This window comes from Ahaetulla prasina, chromosome 3 (assembly GCF_028640845.1).
Source record: "Ahaetulla prasina isolate Xishuangbanna chromosome 3, ASM2864084v1, whole genome shotgun sequence".
Lineage (NCBI taxonomy): Eukaryota > Metazoa > Chordata > Lepidosauria > Squamata > Colubridae > Ahaetulla > Ahaetulla prasina.
Window position 1 is genome coordinate 153,627,248 of NC_080541.1, and position 19,943 is coordinate 153,647,190.

The window sequence follows — 19,943 nt, forward strand, 5'->3', positions numbered from 1 at the left end:
AACAGAAACAATCAAATGCAAACTACAACTTCTTCAACCTTTCTTGTGTAGTCTGACATTTCCAAAAATAAGAATAAGGTGGTTCCAACCCAGTGCTCAGATTTTAGAAAGCACCTACTACACACAATCTCAGGCTGAGAGAACCTCTCCAAAGCAGAAGTTTCTATTCGGCATGGTTAAATGCCTGTGTGTTCTCGGTAGCTGTACCCTGTCCTTTGTTGCACTCTGTAAGTTAAGATATGGAAAATGTGTGCCTGTTCACATTATTCAGCGTAATGGAATATCAAGTATGGAAAGCAGCCTATTAATTTTGGGTACAGAAATCTTAACAGTCTGCTGCAAGGCTTATACTGCAAATGATTTGGTACAGAAAGATAAAGAAACACCATGGCTAAATGTATTATTTATAACTTCTGTTGAAGGGGGAAAAAAGAATACGCCATTGCAAGGAATTCCATTTCCTTCTCGTATTCAATTTTTTTCTTCCTTTTCTACATAAGAAGAAGCGCCATATCACTAACCAGGCTAAGAACGAAATCCTTAAACTTGAGGAAAGCTTATTTTAGAAAAGTTGGAATTCTGATTCAGGCCTTGAAATTTACGTCTTCCATCATGAAAAGTGAAGGTAATAAAAGGTCCCCCTTTTGAGGGAGAAGGGCAGTTCAGAAACTTTAAAAATAAGTATATAGGGTAATTTTGATCATTTTGGATGCTTTCAAATGGCTCTCATTTATAGCTGTTCTACAATCACAGTGATAGTGATTTACAATGTTTTACGATGCCATTTACTTCCAGTTTCTGGGTGTGTGTGTGTGTGATATCTCAGACAATGGATTCTCTTAACAACCACTGTGTTTAGTGGCTGTGCTGATTCACTTAACAACTGCTCAAAAAAAAAAAAGGACATAAAATTGGGCGCAGTCTCATGGCAGCATGCTTAATGACCAGCATGACTTAGGGCTGAAATTGCAGGCTCAGTTATGGTTTTAAGTTAAGAACTACAAAATCCATAACGGGGATTTAAGCCTTTAACAGTACTGCTTTGGTTTTACGCCTATCAGCAGTACTGCTTCTATTTTATTCCTATAAATGTTATTTTATTTGGCTTGATTCACACTTTATTGTTAGAGGATCACGGGACTTTTACAAGGAGCTGTATGCCAGTGTGAATGATTATTGCAATGCTTGCGATTTGTGCATGTAGAATCTCTGTCTCTTAAGAAATACATATGCATAACCCTAAATAAGAATAATGTACCTAAGGCCTTTCAGTCAACAGTTTCTGTTGCAGTACTTTTTATCTCCTATATCGTGCCAGAATGTGGTTAATTAAAATAGCTATAGTTTTAACATGACTTAAATCTGGACAACGCTGCTTAAAAATAAATAATCCTCTTTTAAAGAAATTAATCTTTCTGGAAGAAGAACATCTAGATAGCCCCTTCTTGCGCTATGGTGCCCCTTCAGATGAGCTGAATACAGTTTCAAGCATCCTGGAAGCCATTTGGTTACAGATCTAAAAAATAAAACCGTTGTTCTACTGCAGAATAATGGCTCCCTTTCTCTCAACCTTCAGAAAATAATTTAAATCTCTGTTTCAACTTGTTTCTATGACATTTATAATATTTATGAATGTATCCTAAACCCAATTAATTTCACTACAGTTTTCTTGCTGCTGACCGTGTTTTGTTTTTCTATTGTTGCTTGCTTGATTCATCCATTTTGGAAGGAAAACTGGGGTTACAAAATAAAGACTTTTTTTAAAAGAAAACAAAAACCTGAATAAATAAATATATATGTCTGGAGGGCTTACCTTATATTCGGTTTTATCGATGCCTATTAGGAAAATAAATTCAGCAATGAGGAGGTTAATGCAAAGGTTCTTGTGAATTGTGTTCCGGTCACTTTGAAGGCCACGGAAGAAACAGAAAGTAAAGATGCAAATTGCCAGGCAGACGAGGGAGATGACAATTCCGACCCAGGTGATGACAGTGAGGAGTAAGCCATGCATTCCATTTTTGTACTGGAAGTAATGAAGATGAAGGAAAATTAGTGTCATTATACATATTATCAGTTTCATACCTAACACTAAGGATTCAGGATTTTGTTTTATGCAACAGCTTATAGCTGGTAAAGAGATAGATTTGTTTTTCATTGGAAGTGCTAATTTGCCCTGACAACAAAGAGAGAGGAGAGGTAGCCCAACCTATCTGTTGGTCTGTCCATAAAATAACTTGTAATCTTTTCATTACGAAATAACTGGTAACAGCGATGCTAAAATAAACAATATAAATATTAAACTGAAAAGGGTTTAATTCTCCACCTACTCTGCTGGCTTTTAGGAAATTACTGAAAATATAATTATTCTGGAAGGCATTTTATGTTTTGTTCTTGCTTGTTATTTTGCTCTCTTCCTTGGGCTTAAAAAGTTAAAAGTTTCTGTATGGGCAGAAACTGTGTGCCAAATAAAATAAATTCTTTATGGAATAGAATACTTTTTTTTTTTTACATTTATATCCCGCCCTTCTCCGAAGACTCAGGGCGGCTTACAGTGTGTAAGGCAATAGTCTCATTCTATTTGTATATTTACAAAGTCAACTTATTGCCCCCCCAACAATCTGGGTCCTCATTTTACCTACCTTATAAAGGATGGAAGGCTGAGTCAACCTTGGGCCTGGTGGGATTCGAGCCTGCAATAATTGCAGGCTGCTGTGTTTTAATAACAGGCTATCTTACAGCCTGAGCCACCACGGCCCTTTATTGATATTGACATGCCATTTGTTGATAAATGATGTTGATTACTGTAGATGTATTGAAATTATAACACAGATTTATTCCTTGTGGCCACACTCAACTCTCTTTCTCTCCTACTCCCACCTCCCATATGTGTGTGTAATATATGAACTTTGAAATACAAAGGCCACCGAATACTGTAAAGTAAGATTATAAGTTATCTCTGGATAGTTCAACAGACCAGGAGTTTCATTGGGTCTTCAAAATGCTGTACATTATTTGTCAGGATTACTTACCACAATTCCCCTATGGGCCATGAGAATTGCAAAATTAGTTAGATGACTACATGCACACGTGGTATGTGTTTTATTTGTGTCAATCAGCTTGCAGCCTTGAGTTGACCAATATCCCATCATAGTCCGCTCTGAATAGTTCCAGAAGGAGCAATTAGCATTGAAATAATTGTTGGGCTGTGAGACATCAGGATGGGGAAAAAAAATACAATTAAATTCATATGAATGCTTCCTAAAGACAGTTTATTTAAATCTAATACAACCCTTTGTACCGTAGCAAATTAAGCTGACACAGGAGAAAAGGTATATAGTTTATGCCAAAATAAAATAAATTCTTTATGGAATAGAATACTTTTTTTTTTTACATTTATATCCCGCCCTTCTCCGAAGACTCAGTGCGGCTTACAGTGTGTAAGGCAATAGTCTCATTCTATCTGTATATTTACAAAGTCAACTTATTGCCCCCCCAACAATCTGGGTCCTCATTTTACCTACCTTATAAAGGATGGAAGGCTGAGTCAACCTTGGGCCTGGTGGGATTCGAGCCTGCAATAATTGCAGGCTGCTGTGTTTTAATAACAGGCTATCTTACAGCCTGAGCCACCACAGCCCTTTATTGATATTGACATGCCATTTGTTGATAAATGATGTAGATTATTGTAGATGTATTGAAATTATAACACAGATTTATTCCTTGTGGCCACACTCAACTCTCTTTCTCTCCTACTCCCACCTCCCATATGTGTGTGTAATATATGAACTTTGAAATACAAAGGCCACCGAATACTGTAAAGTAAGATTATAAGTTATCTCTGGATAGTTCAACAGACCAGGAGTTTCATTGGGTCTTCAAAATGCTGTACATTATTTGTCAGGATTACTTACCACAATTCCCCTATGGGCCATGAGAATTGCAAAATTAGTTAGATGACTACATGCACACGTGGTATGTGTTTTATTTGTGTCAATCAGCTTGCAGCCTTGAGTTGACCAATATCCCATCATAGTCCGCTCTGAATAGTTCCAGAAGGAGCAATTAGCATTGAAATAATTGTTGGGCTGTGAGACATCAGGATGGGGAAAAAAATACAATTAAATGCATATGAATGCTTCCTAAAGACAGTTTATTTAAATCTAATACAACCCTTTGTACCGTAGCAAATTAAGCTGACACAGGAGAAAAGGTATATAGTTTATGCCAAAATAAAATAATAAAAGAAATAACTAACAGACTGTGTAGGACAAACTAGCGATTTAGTTATAGGCATGCCGTACCATGGGCATTATTGAGAATCTAAATTCCTGCAACTAAAATTCTCTACTTGTAGTTTTTAGCAGTAGAAACAGGTAAATTTATTTAAAACAGACTTCTTGGATAATTTAGAATAGAGTAGAGTAGAGTAGAGTAGAGTAGAGTAGAGTAGAGTAGAGTAGAATAGAATAGAATAGAATAGAATAGAATAGAATAGAATAGAATAGAATAGAATAGAATTTTTTATTGGCCAAGTGTGATTGGACACACAAGGAATTTGTCTTGGTGCATATGCTCTCAGTGTACATAAAAGAAAAGATACGTTCAACAAGAATCATAAGATACAACACTTAATGATAGTCATATGGTACAAATAAGCAATCAGGAAACAATCAATGTCAATATAAATCATAAGGATACTGCAACAAAGTTATAGTCATACAGTCATACAGTCATAAGTGGAAGGAGATAGGTGATGCGAATGATCAGAAGATTAATAGTAGTGCAGATTTAGTAACTAGTTTGACAGTGTTGAGGGAATTATTTGTTTAGCAGAGTGATGGCGTTCCGGGAAAAAACTGTTCTTGTATCTAGTAGTTCTGGTGTGCAGTGCTCTATAGCGTCATTTTGAGGGAAGGAGTTGAAACAGTTTATGTCCAGAACGCGGGGGGTCTGTAAATATTTTCACAGCCCTCTTTTTGACTCATGCAGTACAGAGGTCCTCAATGGAAGGCAGGTTCGTAGCAATTGTTTTTTCTGCAGTTCTAATTATCCTCTGAAGTCTGTGTCTGTTTTGTTGGGTTGCAGAACCAAACCAGACAGTTATAGAGGTACAGAATTTAGCAGTCTCAATTTTAATTACTTGTAAAAGAACAGAAGAGATATGACAGCCCAGATTAAATTGCACTGAAAACATCTCAGAAAATGAAAGGGAAGAGTTTTTTTCTCTTTTTATTGGCTTTTCCAATCTATCGCTTTAGGTAAATGGAAAATCCTAACCTGGACACTCAACAGCATTTTGACATGACCAGCAGAGTCTTTTAAGAGTCATCTGAGACAATGTCAACCTGATTCAAAGAAAAGAAGTTTGTCCTATTGAAGAAAACCTACTTGAGTGACTGGTAAATGGGCTCCAGAAGATAGTACAGAATTAGAGCAAAATGCTCTAAGTGCTATTTAAATTTTGCTACATTAAGCAAACAAAATTGTAAAAGCCCGTATTTTCTGCCCTGCTGCTAAGGTAAGAGTTAATTTTCACTTAGGAACAAATTAGAGGCATTTACATTTTCATGTTGATTACTGAATTAGCTTTCATTAAGAATACACTTAAGTTCTAATAATCACTGAACCAGGCTCATTTAATTTTATGTTCGCAGACTTAAATAAACCTATGCCTCTGACCTTCCGATATTTAAAATTCAAATGGAATGATCGCGCCCCCCCCCCAATCCGCTCTTTGCTCTTGCTGATTTTATGACCTTCTCATTAATTCATTTCCATAACTTACATCGATGTGTGCCAGGGTGAAAAGAACTGGATCGGTCAAATAGACACGACTGGACTCCTTGTTGATGGAGGCGGCAATGACATCAGAGTTCACAGCGATGGTACTGTTCCTGCCAGCAAACTCAGTTCCTAGCTTGATAGTTGCATTTTCGGTGCTAAGAAACCGGCCCAAGCTTTTGTAAATGATGAACACCAGCTTTGCTAACCCTGGAAACAGAAACCTTCCATTATATTGACCTGAAAGTGCACCCAGTTCCACAGCCTTTTCCACCTTAGCTTCCTAACCACAATATCTGTACTTAGAATCCGAGGAAACATGGCAGCCAAAAGGTATAAAGGACGATCCATTTTTAATTCTGTCAAGGGGGGTTTTAATCGAAGAGGTGGTAAAGGCTCCTATCGGGGTTGAAAATAACTTGTTTGATCAAGACATACCATTTCTGCTATTCTGCTTCACAGTATTCGAAGAGAGCTGGATGGAGTTGCCGCCGGCATTGCCCTGAGGAAATTTTAAGTCCTGCACTTGCCCTTCTGTGCTGAGTACTGCAACTTCCAGGACTGGGTTGAACACAATAAAAAGAATTATTATTATTATTATTATTATTATTATTATTATTATTATTATTATTATTATTATTATTATTATTATTATTATTTACACAAAACGACAGTATACACAGCAAACGAGATAACTATGCTTGATTTCGTATCACAGATCACTAGTCGAATACTTCCCAAGCGTTTAGGACTGCGTGATGTATCGGCGAATTATGCGAGAAGATCCCAGTAAGGTGGCCTTCTGCAGCTAACCAATGGTGATCTTGTCAGCGCCAATTGCTTTTAAGTGCTTGCCTAGGTATTTAGGCGCAGCTCCCAGTGTGCCGAGTACCACTGGAACCACCTACATTGGTTTATGCCAGAGTCTCTGCAATTCAGTTCTCAAATCTTGATATGTGGTGAATTTTTCAAGTTGTTTCTCATCAATTCTGCTGTCACCAGGTATAGCAATGTCGACTATCCACACTTTTTTCTTTTCCACAATCGTGATATCCGGGGTATTGTGTTCCAAAACTTTTTCAGTCTGTATTCGGAAATCCCACAGTAGTTTTGCATGCTTTATATTATATTATATTATAATTATAATTATAATTATTCATAATAATAATCTGTTTTATTCATTAAAAATGAAACTCAGTCAACTGAACATTTAAAGATGTATCACAAATATTACTGACTCGCACTGATGGTTGATATAGGTTTGCTGCCAGTATATTAGGCATCAACCAAGTATCCTAGGATGATGATGATGATGATGATGATGATGATTTAAATTAATATCCTGCCCACCTCATTGTCAAATGAAAAAAAAATGTGGTCAAATTTGCCTGTTTTTTTGAGAGTGCGTTGGACGGTTTTTGTTTATACATGACAGATATACATGAATTGTTTCATGGAATACTTTTCCTTTAAAGTTTTATTAACTTGAATGCAGATGGCATAAAAAGAACGGTTCAGAAGACATGACACTCAACCTGCGAGTTTGAAATATATCATTTTAAAAATCTGAGTGTTGTATTTTACTTGGAAGAAATATGTGACTATGAAACTGATGCAGTTGTTTTACATCCATTTTTACAATGTGCATTTTACCTGCACTTTAAAAAACAATATCTTAGTAACAGGTAGATATTGTAGTATAGTAATTAAAGATAAGAAGCACCCTGTTAAAAATTTCACTCTATGCACCAGATAACCCAGCAAGATTGTTATAAAGGTATGGAAGCACAACAATGTATATTACTCTGAGTTTCTTCAAAGAAAGGAACGATAACATTTAATTAAAAAAAACACTAAAAGGAATATAGTTAAAGTCCGACAAGAGTAATGGTACAATTTATTATAAAGGTTTCTACATCCACACAAAATGTGCTACTAATTGAGGTCAACCAATGTCCCCCACAGAGACTTGTGAAAAATTTAGCAGGGCTATTTTATTGAACTATGCATGGTTTATTACTTCTTTCTTCCCTTCACACATACACACAGAGTATAATGTTCTGAATTTAATACCTTGGTATTTTCACTAATTAAATGGGAAGCAAGCAAGCAAAAGTATCCCGCTGAGAGGGAAAGAGAGAGTGTGTCGTGTCCCACTCCTCCGCTGACGGCTGGGTCCGGGAAATCCGAATCAGGCGTGCCTCTGCAGCTCTGCCCAAAGTCCTAGCAAAGTCCTCAGAGCAGGCAGGAGACCAGTAAGTGACTTCAGCAAGATAAGTTTGACTTTTGCCTGACTCAGAGACTGCCAGAAAGTAGATCCTTTATATAGGCCATGGGGTGTGGCTCCATGACTCAGCACTCATTAAGGCCTGCCCCTCCCTTCCCTCTGTAGCCTCCGCCTCTCCAATCTTCTGATGCGAGGGTCACACCAATCAGCTGTTGGTAATAAACCCTCCTCAGGCTCACCTGCTGTGGAGGAGGGGGAGGGGTCTAGCTGCTCCGTTTGCCTGGGCATGGAGTCAGGGCTGGGGCAGGGAGATTCTCCTTCTGCAGTTTGTGTGGGCATGGAGCCAGGACTGGGACCAGGAGGCATACATTCCTCAGTGTGCGGGAGCAGGTAAGAAGGCCCCGGCTGCTCTGAGGGCGGGCAAGACACAACAGAGTGTGCATATCAAGGATAGGCAAATTATGAAGGCAGCATTGCGCCAACATAAGCTCCACCCATTCTTGGAATGCCATGCTGGACACTCTCTCATCATTTGATTACAATGGTGCAATCCAATGATGAAAGCACCACAACCTGTGGACGCTGAAGAAGGGAAGGTATAACTGCATTATCATCTCAAGTAAGCAAGGTAAATTAGCATGCAGAAAAAAACTTCCCTGTACAATTCCCAGGCTGGGCAAAAGTTACTGCTATGTAAGTAAGGTATTATAGAAGTCATGTCTCCTGCTGGATCAGGTTTCTACATGCACCTGCTGAATCGACTAATTTATGACCATCCTGACTAGTTAAGCAATAGCTAATTGGAACAGAATCTGGGGCATCTCATTCTCATCCAAGATAATTGTGTCAAGCATCACTAATGATGAAATGCACCCGAACTTCCTGTTAAGTTTCAAAGAATTTATGTGTGGATCGTTTTAATGCTGAATTCATTTATTATGGAAGGGATATAACAGTTTACATAAATTCAGTGAATTCAATATAAAGAAAATGTGTTGGTAAAACACAAGACATAGTTGGTAAAACTAAAGAACACATGCTATTGAATCTAGGGAAGAAAATTTTGATCCATATTTAGGAATGCAGTATTAAGTTCCTTAATACAGCACTAGGTGTATGTAAATTGTTTCATTTTCACCAGCAGAAACACAGATAATTTCACTCATAAATCCAAGCAACAGGTTTTTTTTCAGCAATTAATTAGATATTTGGTCCCTAGAGCTTGATTCAATACATTTCTTAATATCTATAAAATGGAAGAATTGTTAAGGATTGAAGTTTATACAGAAAGCTGTTTAACTATAAGTAAGGAACAAACGTAAGAAAAAGATATTTGTACGTTTATAAAAAGAAGTATTTTCCTTCTTCTCAGCATTTAAATTATACATTGTGCTTGAAATGTCAGTAACTATTTTGGAATTTATGAAACATGACTATTTTGTACATTGGAGATACAGCTCACTGAATGTATTTTCACCTTGGATGAAATCACATTGCATTTAATAAAAACAGTCTTTACACTGTGTGGTCAAAATTGGCTTGTACTGTCATCAAAAATGAATAAAATTCAGTATGAAATTATAATAAATAACGGGAAAAGAATTTCTAGGTCAAGTAGCTCAATTACTTACATAGCTACACAAACACAAATTTTAATCAGCCCTTATAAAAATCCCTTCACAGATTACCGTTATATACTCGAGTATAAGCCGAGTTTTTCAGCACGTTTTTTGTGCTGAAAAACGTCCCCTCAGCTTATACTCGGGTCTATACGGCTTATACTCGAGTTTTTTTTTTTTTTTAAGCCCCTCGGCTTATACTCGAGTATATACGCTTATACTCGAGTTTTTTTTTTTCTTTTTTTCACATTTTACCGGACGGCGCGGGGAAGCCCTGCCGGTGCAGTGAGAGGGCGGGGCCGGGGAGCCGCCAGCCTTCTCAGCTGAAGGAGGGAGGGTTTCCCCAACCGGTAGGTGCCTCATTTCCCACCCTCGGCTTATACTCGAGTCCCCAGTTTACCCCAGTTTTTGGGGTAAAATTGGGGACCTCGGCTTATACTCGGATCGGCTTATATTCGAGTATATACGGTAGTACTATTATCTTGATACTTCACAGAATGGGATACGGTTAAGATAAAAATTATTTGCTTAAATTTCTGTAATGATGGTTTCAGTAAAGGAAAAACAATAACTAAAAATGTCTGGCTTAGCTGCTATTATCTGGTAGACTTCCTTCCTCTGCAACTGTTCCTAGTCAGTGGTGATAGAGAGGAGAGGCCTGGCCTTTGGCCCCTGCTTTGTGGGGTTCTGCACAGTTCAGCAATTTCTCTGCTTCTGTTCAACATCTGCATGAAGCCACTGGATAAGGTTATCCATTACAATTATGATGATATATCTCAGCCCATGGTGAATTAAGTGATGCCACCCTGGTGGTGCAGTGATTAGAATGCAGTATTGTAGGCTAATTCTGCTGCCAGCAGTTAAGCAGTTTGATTCTTACTGGCTCAAGGTTGTTTCCATCCTTCTGAGATTGGTAAAATGAGGACCCAGATTGTTGGGGGCAACATGCTGACTCCACAAACCACTTAGAGAGGGATGTAAAGCACTGTGAAGTGAAAATGAGTCTAAGTGCTGTTGCTATTGCCAATGCCTCCATCTTGCAATGTTAAGGGCTCAATAGGGAGCAATGGGCGGAAACTAAACCCTGGCGTGATGGAATGACTTTGGGCTTGGAACTCTTTAGTTTATTATTTATTATTTAAATTTATATACCGCCCTTTGAGTGGTGCCATTTTTGGTCTCGGATATAATTGCATAGCCCTGGATGGACTCAGTGCATAATCTGTGGGTTTTCCTGGACTTGTGAGTCCTGTTTAAGGAGCAAGTGGCAGTTGTGGCCAGGAAGGCATTCATGCAATGTTTGATTGTACATTAGTAGAGCCCATCCAGAAGTTAGTTTGAATGCTATCACCAGAAGAGTGGCGGTGTAGTGGGTTCTAAATTTGGGGTTTTATTCTGTAAGTTTCTGGAGATAGTAGGAATGAGTTGGGCAGTCATATAAATGTCATAAATAAATAAATAAAATTCTTCTATTTCTATCTTTTAAAATATGAATAGAATAATACTACCTGAGCAAATATAATTTTCCAGCAAACATTATACCATGACCATGAATATGACTATTCCCAAACCATTATTTTAGCATGTTGTTCCTTTAATTTACGGCATCATGCCTGGCTTTCTGAAATGCAAAGACTTACCTATGTGATCTGTAGGCATCGCAACTCTTGTTGGTTCTAAAAGATTATCAGCCAAGACAAAAGCTCCTTCTTCTAATGTATCAAGTAACATTGTTGCAGCGTGAGCTTGTTCAGAAGAATTCATATCTTTCCAAGATTCCAGAGCTTCAGCCCTAAGGAGGTTGTCCACGGTGTCAACGATTGCCTGCATTCATTAGAAAAATATTAGGCTCTATAGCCTTAGGCAGCAGGAGAAAGTTCCTAATACGATCAGATGGCAATTGCAATATTTAACTGCCAATGTGATTTACAGTGATTTAAAGACAAAAATGCTACTGCTTTGCTTCAGAACAAAGAGGATCAGCACAACATGCCTTAGAGCAAGTATGAAAAAGAACTTAACATACTGAAGAATGCAAAAAGGCAAATACTCGTGGCTTTAATTTGGAAACCGCGGTGTCAATCCAAAGTTTCAAGGGGCTTTGAGGCATGCATGAATCTGCAGGAGTTTTTCAAGTAATTGGGAAGTGAAGAATGTTAAGATATTGGCCTAATCCCATAAATGTAGCCATATGTGTATGAAACATATGACAGCCAGTCTGATATATAGCCAAGGTGTTGGATTATGACGGGAGACATTCATGCTTAAATACAGCCTTAATGAGTTGATTTTAAGCCTATCACCCTCATTTAATCCAACCTACTCCATAAGGTTATTGTTTAAGAAAAACTTGAGAGAAAAATTGAGCTTCTGGTGGCTACAATCATGATATAAACTAACTGCCCAATGAAATAAATAAGCAATCATAGAATAATATGAAATTAAATGTGTGGTAAAGGATCCAAAGTGACTGGACTGGACTCTGATGATCAAATCATGGTTTAACAAACCAGAATAGGAATGATACTAAGAGAATAATATTCTCTCAGTTTCTTTAGAATTCTAGTCAACTGCTATCTAGTAGCTTTGGCTATCATATAGAAATGGCTTCAAAAATCTGTTTTGTCTGGAAACCCCTGTCTAGTTTGCACGTAATGGGAAATATGTTAGGATTAGGGATTTTTAGTTTGTCTGTAACTCCTATGAAGAGCAGAATGAAACAGCAGTAAATGTGGATTCCTGTTGGTAAAGCCAGGATGTAAGCAGCTTATAGCAGCCTGTACATTCCCATGGCAAAATAATAATAATAAAAAAAATCACATCCACTGACAAGTCAATTGAAGGGAAACTCTTAAATTAATGGCTAATGTAGTCCCACAACTGAGCAGGCTCTGCACTGCTGAGCCATCATGCTTATTTTGTCTCATTTACCTAGTTACATATATCATTAAGCGCACACATAATGTGGTTGATCAGTTTCAAAAACGATGGAAACGAGAGCAGGCTGCACTACATGAACAAAAGCAACGTCAGGTCCAGAACTTTGTGCTCTATGTCTGAGTGGATAGGGAAAGCGGTATGGACTATTGTCTGGAGTAAAATTAATTAGCCTAATCCATTTTAATATCCTCTTTATGGTTGCATGGTTAGCCTCCCCAATGGCAGGTGGGAGATAGTTTTGACTGATATGAAAGGATTTTCTTCTTCTTTTCTCTAATGAGAAGCAGAAGAGTCAACTGCACATGCTGATACCACTTCAACCACTGCAGAGCGTGGAACAGAAATTGGTCTGTGGAGGCCGGATTCATTTAATCACCGAGAAATATGAATGGGAACCTTTGATCTGAACTAGTGAATCCTCTGCCAAAGAGTGAGAACTTGCCTTATTTGCTTAGCACTAGCTAGATTTTGATTAGTAATTTGGGGAGATTTTGTGAATCTTATCCATTTGCGACCTGCTAAAACCATCCCAGTCAGAAATTGAGGTTGTGGTGCACTTAGGGCTCATTGGTGACACATGCTATGTCAATGATGTATGTGTATATCTGTTTTAAGCCTTTTGCCCGATTCTTCATTTTTAATGTCATCTGACTTGCTGTTTTTCTCCAGTGGTATGCAAATAGTCAGCTCTGTAACAACACTTGTCAGAAGGTGGGAGTGTATATGTGTGGAGAAGGGGCAGACTAATCCCTAAGATCACAATTGTTATAAGCCTAAGCATTTTTGAGACCCTTTTGATTTCTGAGGAGTTAAGTGGGAGATTAATTTTGTTCATAGAAATCAATGAGAATTATTGATGCCTCCCAATTCCACAGCCACTGCAGTTACAAATACGGTCACACTTTAGATTTGACCGTGAAATTTATCTTTTAAAGTAAACTGTACTTTTTGCTTAGCTTCCTATTCCTCTTCCTTCTTATTTTTTTTGCCTTTTTAAAAAAAGCCCGTTATGGACCATTCATGCAGTTTTCCAGGTAACATTTTTTTGGAAATGTTTTGCCATTGCCTTCTCTCTAGGACTGATAAAAAGTAATTGTCCCCCAGCTGACACCTGCGCCTAAGATAGAACTAAAATTCTACTTCTTCCCACTTTTAGTCCAGTGCTTTTAACCACTAGACCAGATACATTAAGCATCCCCAGTTAAGAAAGCTGAAGAGGCCACTTAGACCTACAAAGAAGTAGCTTCTCAATGACTAAGCAATTTCATAGTGGATCTACTCTAATCTAGCGATCTCTTCTGGAATGCAACAATCACTATTGGCTTTAATAATATCAACTATTATAGCCCCATATACATAATGTTGGTAATTATACACAGTTATAGCTAAAATGTGAAAAAAATAAGGAATCCATGCAAGCTGCATTGCCACATTCTGTTAGTTTAAGATCGAATATCTTATATTCCTACCTATGATCAGAATGTATTTTAAGTTAAAGGATCTCCTTTAAATCTCCTTTCAAATTTAAATGCTAAGTTATAAATAACTCCAAACGGTACTTCTTCCAGCACTGGATGGGAAAGCCAGCTGGGAGTAGGACTTGTATGCATATGTTTCTTACATTTCTATTGTGTTTCTATTCATGTCTATACCTTACCTATAACCTGGGTTAAAGTGAATTAAGATTCACATTAATCTAGGCCTGCTTTTCTTTAATCCCCAGGAACTTGCATCAATTTAACCTGAGTAAGTCTAAACAAAGTTAGCACTGTTGGAGATGTAATATTAATAATGTTCACCTGTCCCTTTTGAGAGTAATGGATTTATAGATTCAGTGGAAATGGGGCAGAAAGTGAATTAATCTTGAACAGTATAATTATTCTTAAGCAATTTGGAGGGTTACGATTGTAATAACTTAACAGTTTCATAAAAAATGTCTTTGCTCTATTATAGGCAGATTTAATTTAAACTTGTATTTCTTTTTGTAATACTAATTGGAAATTCTATAATTAAAACTGCCATGCTGTTTTTCCACCCCCAAAATACCATCAGTCAGATGTATGATGTGTAGATATTGGCATGAACAAAATGTTCACTGCCAGATACAGGTAGTCTGGATTTACAATCATTTTACAATGGTTCAAAGTTACAACGGTCTTTGGAAAAGTGAATTATGTCCTATACGTGCAAGTTACATGACTGCAATTCAGGTGCTTGGCAAATAGTTTGCATTTATGACTGACTACGGCATTCTGAAGTTACATGATTATGATTTGTGATCTTTTTTCTTTCTTTCTTTTTTTGCCAATTTCTGGCAAAAAAATGCCTATTGGGAAAGCAGGATTCACTTAACCACCATATGATTTGCTACTGACCCTGGTAAAAATTGCTGTAAAATCAGGTCCTCCTTGACTTAACAACTTAGCAAATAAAACGTCCACTCCCAATTGTGGTTGCAAGTCAAGAACTACCTGTATTTAAGTTCTGAATTATTTTACTGCTCTAGAAAACAGGATGATTTTCCAGTAACAGCAGTTGTTACAGGAAAATGTGTATAAAATCACACAAATAGTTATTGTTTTGAATTCAATAGTACACTAGAAAGATAGAAAGAGGAAGTGTTAGTGCAGAAAGACAAGGTGGGAATCATGTGACATTCTTGCTCCATAAAATCTAGTGAAGCAAATGGGTACGTGAAGTGGCATCCATCTGTGGATTTTGCTTGCTACGATTAGATTAAACAGTGTGTGATATGCAGAACTACATATATAAAACATCTGGGTTCAAAGCAAAACACTGAGGAAACAAACCTACTGCTACCTTGGATTTAGTTTAATCCCCATTCCCATCCTTGTATTTGTTTTACACAGAGTATGGAAGGAAATGAACTATTGATTATTGGCTTCTTACTCTCAGAAATGGGATCTGTGCAAACATAACACTCTGCACAGGGGCTGTGGAGGGATACAATATACATATTATCCAAATACTGAAATACAAAGGATCATGCAGCAAGAGCAGAAATGTAGCAGCAGGGAGAAAGCAAGGTGACAGGAGAGATACCTTAAGGTAAGCCCTGCATGTCTTCTCTCGCTTTTGGAGCTTGTTAGTAAGTCAGGGGAAAAAAAAATCAGAGGTTAGACACAAAAAAAGTGCAGTAGAAATGCTACTATTTAATGATTGTTGACCACTTATGTGTAAACTCAAGAAATATTTTGTTGATATAATAATCATAGTGTGTTTAATTATTCGCAATCAATGTGCTGTTTTTAGGAAGCCTAATGAAAGGGAGGTTTTAATAAATTATGGGTTAATCAATTCCTTGGTATATTCAAATATTTCTAGGACCTTAATTCATATTAGGAAGGGACTGAGACCAAACAATTAAAGCAAAACAGAAATGTCTTCTTCCCAACTTTCTTCCACCCAAATATTATAAAGATAAAATGAATAAAACTGCCCAGTGGGGCAAGTTCTCTTCTTACTCTTTACAATGAAACAATTTGCTGCCTGTGAAAATATGCTATAATTCAACATCCACACACCTATTTAGATTTGTTACTTTCATTCTTAAATTCCTAAACCTTCCCTACTTCAGCAGTAAAACAAGCAGATATTGGGCATTTCTGGAAACAAACAAGTCACAAGGCAAACATGTTTTAGAATACATTTGAGAAATCTGATTCAGTCTTTATCTACCTTGTTGTAACTCCGCCCTGCAGAGTCCTTCTCATTGGGCTTCAAATCTTGCAACTGAGCATCAAGAATGTCTACCAACTGTTCCATCAGTCTGACTGATGAACTCACATCACCAGCAAAAATTGGTCCTTTGGTGTGTTTAGCCAATTCATTGGCAAGGTTAGCAGCATTTTCTCCACTTCTGATCTGAAATGGCAATTGAAAGGCAAACTAACTTAAGCAACCAAACAGAAAACAGTCCACTATCAATAGATTCTTCCCATTAAGAAGAATCTATTAAGGCGTCTCTTATGTTACTGTTTTTTGTGTGTGTGTGCACAAAAAATTACTGCTTTTTTCTGAGTATAAGACGCACTCCCCCCCCAAAAAAGGGGGTGAAAATTTGGGTATGTCTTATATACTGAATGTAGCCCTGACCACCCACTGGCCCCCACCTTTGGCCTCTGCCTCCCTGCAATTTACCTCCTTGCAGCAAGCAGCAAGAAGAAACAGCCCATTTCAGCTTCAGCACAGCCTAATTAGCACAAGTTGATTGTCCCTTGGATCCGCCTCCTGACTCTCAGCTGTTTCAGGCTGTAGGGATTGCCATTGTCTATTGCTGTGTGGGCCTTTGCTGCTTGCTGCAAGGAGGTAAATTGCTGGGAGAAGATTTTTTTTTCTTGTGCTAATCAAGCTATGCTGAAAACAAAAATGAAAGTAAAGCAGGCTGTTTGCTGGAACAACACAAAATTGCTGGGAGGCAGAGGCAGATTTCTTTTTCTTGTTTTCCTCACCAAAAATGGTAGGTGCATCTTATAGTCCGGAGCGTTTTATACTCCAAAAAATATGGTAACAATAATTTTAACTTTTAATTTAAAACAATTTAAAACAATACTTAAACACCAATAGGGACAAAAAAAATAATATAATCAAACAGGATAGTTCTTGTGGGTAAGCAGATACTCAATTATTCAGTAAACTTCAAGAAAGAGATTTCAAACCCTAGGCAAATATTCCAACTCCCAGACTTATCAAAATTCACCCTAATTTGTATGGAAAATACAGTATTCACTCCAATAAGACACATTTCTATTTGAATGTCTTAAAAAAATGTCTAAAAAAAAGACTTTTTAAGTGGGATTGAATATTTCTGGTAGATATTCGAGGGTTTGGGTCAATAAGGGAAAAATGGTTTGTGGAAGCATTTGCTTTAGTGTGCTGGACTGTGACCATAATAAATATTTGATTTGAGCAAATATTGAAGAGCCCCAGAGATGTGAAAGACAATCTCTGCACATGGGTCGGTATAGATATTTTTATTTTATTTTCATTTTTCTTGTGGGGCCAGAATTTGAAGATTAGAATAGGATGTGTTTTGTTGTCTAAAAGCATTCTCCATCTTCACATAAAAAAAGATAAGAAAACTCTACTAACTTGAAGTGAAGAAAGCAGAAACAAATAGTACCATTTGGTACTATTAGGTATGACAGGCTTTTGGTGGGAGAAAAGCCTTGTTGAGCAGTGAACAATAAGGCTTTATTGACTGCCTGTTTCCAGGGCAGACATGACAAAACCTTGGCATGCAGGCTACAACTGCCCCCTACATCTATCAATCATCTCCAGGTAAGGTGCCAAAAACTCAACAGCAAAATGTCAACATTCAGGGATATGGTTTTAGATTATAGAAATGGTTTATGGAGCTTAAGGGTGGAGGATGGAATGTTTTTTTTTTTCCCTTCAGAGATTGCTCGTTGCCTTTCTAAGAACTCTAAAAGAGCAGAATACATTTCCCCCATCTCTTCTGGTGTCATCACATATTACAAGATATTCTCCCACAGCCTCTGGAACATTGCAAGGCTGCAATGCAGATCCTGACACTTCAGGTATTGCTCATCTCCAATGGAAGGCAATAGAAAAATGGCAGATTATAAGATAACAATAAATAAGACATGTTCATCTTTTTCTTCCTAGGCATATGAAGAACATTCTTTTGTGTCTCTTCACGGACTTGGGTCATAACAATTAAACCCATGGAACTAAATATGACCAACTAAATATGACCTTTATACATCACCTATAACTGTGGGTGGGTTAATGTGGGTGGACCTAATGCTATCAGATCTGTTCTGAGGAAGTCCAAAGAACCACTGGAATTCAGAAAGCCTAATTGTTTCTTTCCATCTAGTGGCTGGTAACCATTTTGCATCCTAGATCTGATAACCTCAGATAGACTCCAAGGTCTATCCTGAGAGCATGCAATTCTCATTATTCCTAACACCTGTGATAAACTAAACATTCATCTACAAATTCTCAGATTAGGTATGCTATCATATTAATATATTATTCCAACCCACCTTCTGGGCCAGCTGGTTTACCCAGTGTGAAGTACAGTTGCTAAGATCAGGACCCTTAGGGTTCCATGTTCCTGTGGAAATCATGCAGAGGTATGAAGCTGTTCCTATAAAAGATACCAAAAAAAGGTGTTTATATAGCTATAAACTTTTCTTTTCCTTTTTTCCAATCTTCCATATATTTTTGTAACCTGAAAAAAAATTGGACTGAGATTTAATATATATTTAACTTTTAATGATTAAAACAATGCTAACTGTGGATGAGATAAAAAAAATACAGGATACTAATAGAAAACTAAAGCTGTGCTAATAATACTGGCTTAAAACATCAGAGTTTCTGGAAAATCAATAAAAATGAATGCTTGCTGTCTTCTTCTTTCTCCTGGAATTAATCAAAATAGAGTTCAAAATAGGGAAAGATGTGAGAAAGTTTTGTAACTGTGTTTCTGCCAAATGCACTTCACAAAGTTGTTGTTATGGGGAAAATTAGAGGAGGAAGGAGTATTAGGTATGTTTGCTGCCTTGAGTTATTTATAAAATAATTTATAGGTGGAATATAAATAAATCTGAAACAATAGAAAGTGGGCTATAATTGCATTCCAATGCCCTCTAGAGATTAAATTCTGAAGATGTCATATTCTCCTAAGAAGGAAAAATCAAATGAAATATAGCTGAAGAGTAGTCAGTAAGGACAAAAAAAATGTTCAGGACAGATTTTTGTCAAACATCTTACTTGTTTTTAAAAACTTACCACGGGTTCCTTTGGGACAGGGACGTTCCACCATTATTCCCCTTTGAGTTTGAGGCCAGCTAATCCCCCGGGCCACATCTGGTTCGCAGAATCTCTCAGGCAGAGGGAAAAAACTTGTAACAGGAGGAATTTTGGTTGTAGAAACTGCTGGTGGTGACTTGGGACCTCTACTGTCCTCTTTGGTTCCCGCAGCCATAGTTGTGCTAACGGGAACTTTGTGTGGGGTAGTGCTTGTGGTAGATACAGTTGTTTTGAATAGTTCTGTGGATGGAGTTATTGTCTCTGCTGTGGTAGGCACTGTAAAGGGAAAAGCAAAGTTACTCTTTGCCTTTTAAATTTGATATACTATTTTTAGGGTTTGATATGTCATCTATACACTGTCCAGAGCCCCTTGTGAGGGAGATCGGAAGATTTTAAATTGGATAAATAAATAAATAAATAAAATAAAATGTTATATGGAGGAAGAATGAATAAGAACAGTTGTGAAACATTCTCCGTCTCCTTCAAAGAAGATTGCCAGGTAATCAGATGAAAATATATAGTCAGAATTAAGAATATTAATAAAAATGAACACATAATCCATACTTAGATGCAAT

At 37.3% G+C, this 19,943-nt stretch overlaps 1 protein-coding gene across 1 annotated transcript in view; it reads right to left on the reverse strand.

Moving 5' to 3' along the window:
- The window catches only part of ADGRL2 (adhesion G protein-coupled receptor L2), a 227,671-nt gene that overhangs the window by 35,027 nt on the left and 172,701 nt on the right, over positions 1 to 19,943 (reverse strand). Inside the window, exons 6-14 of the mRNA XM_058174688.1 lie at positions 19,348 to 19,644; positions 18,600 to 18,703; positions 16,267 to 16,452; positions 15,631 to 15,669; positions 11,268 to 11,451; positions 6,220 to 6,342; positions 5,786 to 5,991; positions 3,912 to 4,085; positions 1,814 to 2,023 (exon numbers count right to left, since the gene is read on the reverse strand). Of these exons, the coding sequence (XP_058030671.1) occupies positions 1,814 to 2,023; positions 3,912 to 4,085; positions 5,786 to 5,991; positions 6,220 to 6,342; positions 11,268 to 11,451; positions 15,631 to 15,669; positions 16,267 to 16,452; positions 18,600 to 18,703; positions 19,348 to 19,644 (1,523 nt within the window). The remainder of the gene's footprint in view (positions 1 to 1,813; positions 2,024 to 3,911; positions 4,086 to 5,785; positions 5,992 to 6,219; positions 6,343 to 11,267; positions 11,452 to 15,630; positions 15,670 to 16,266; positions 16,453 to 18,599; positions 18,704 to 19,347; positions 19,645 to 19,943) is intronic.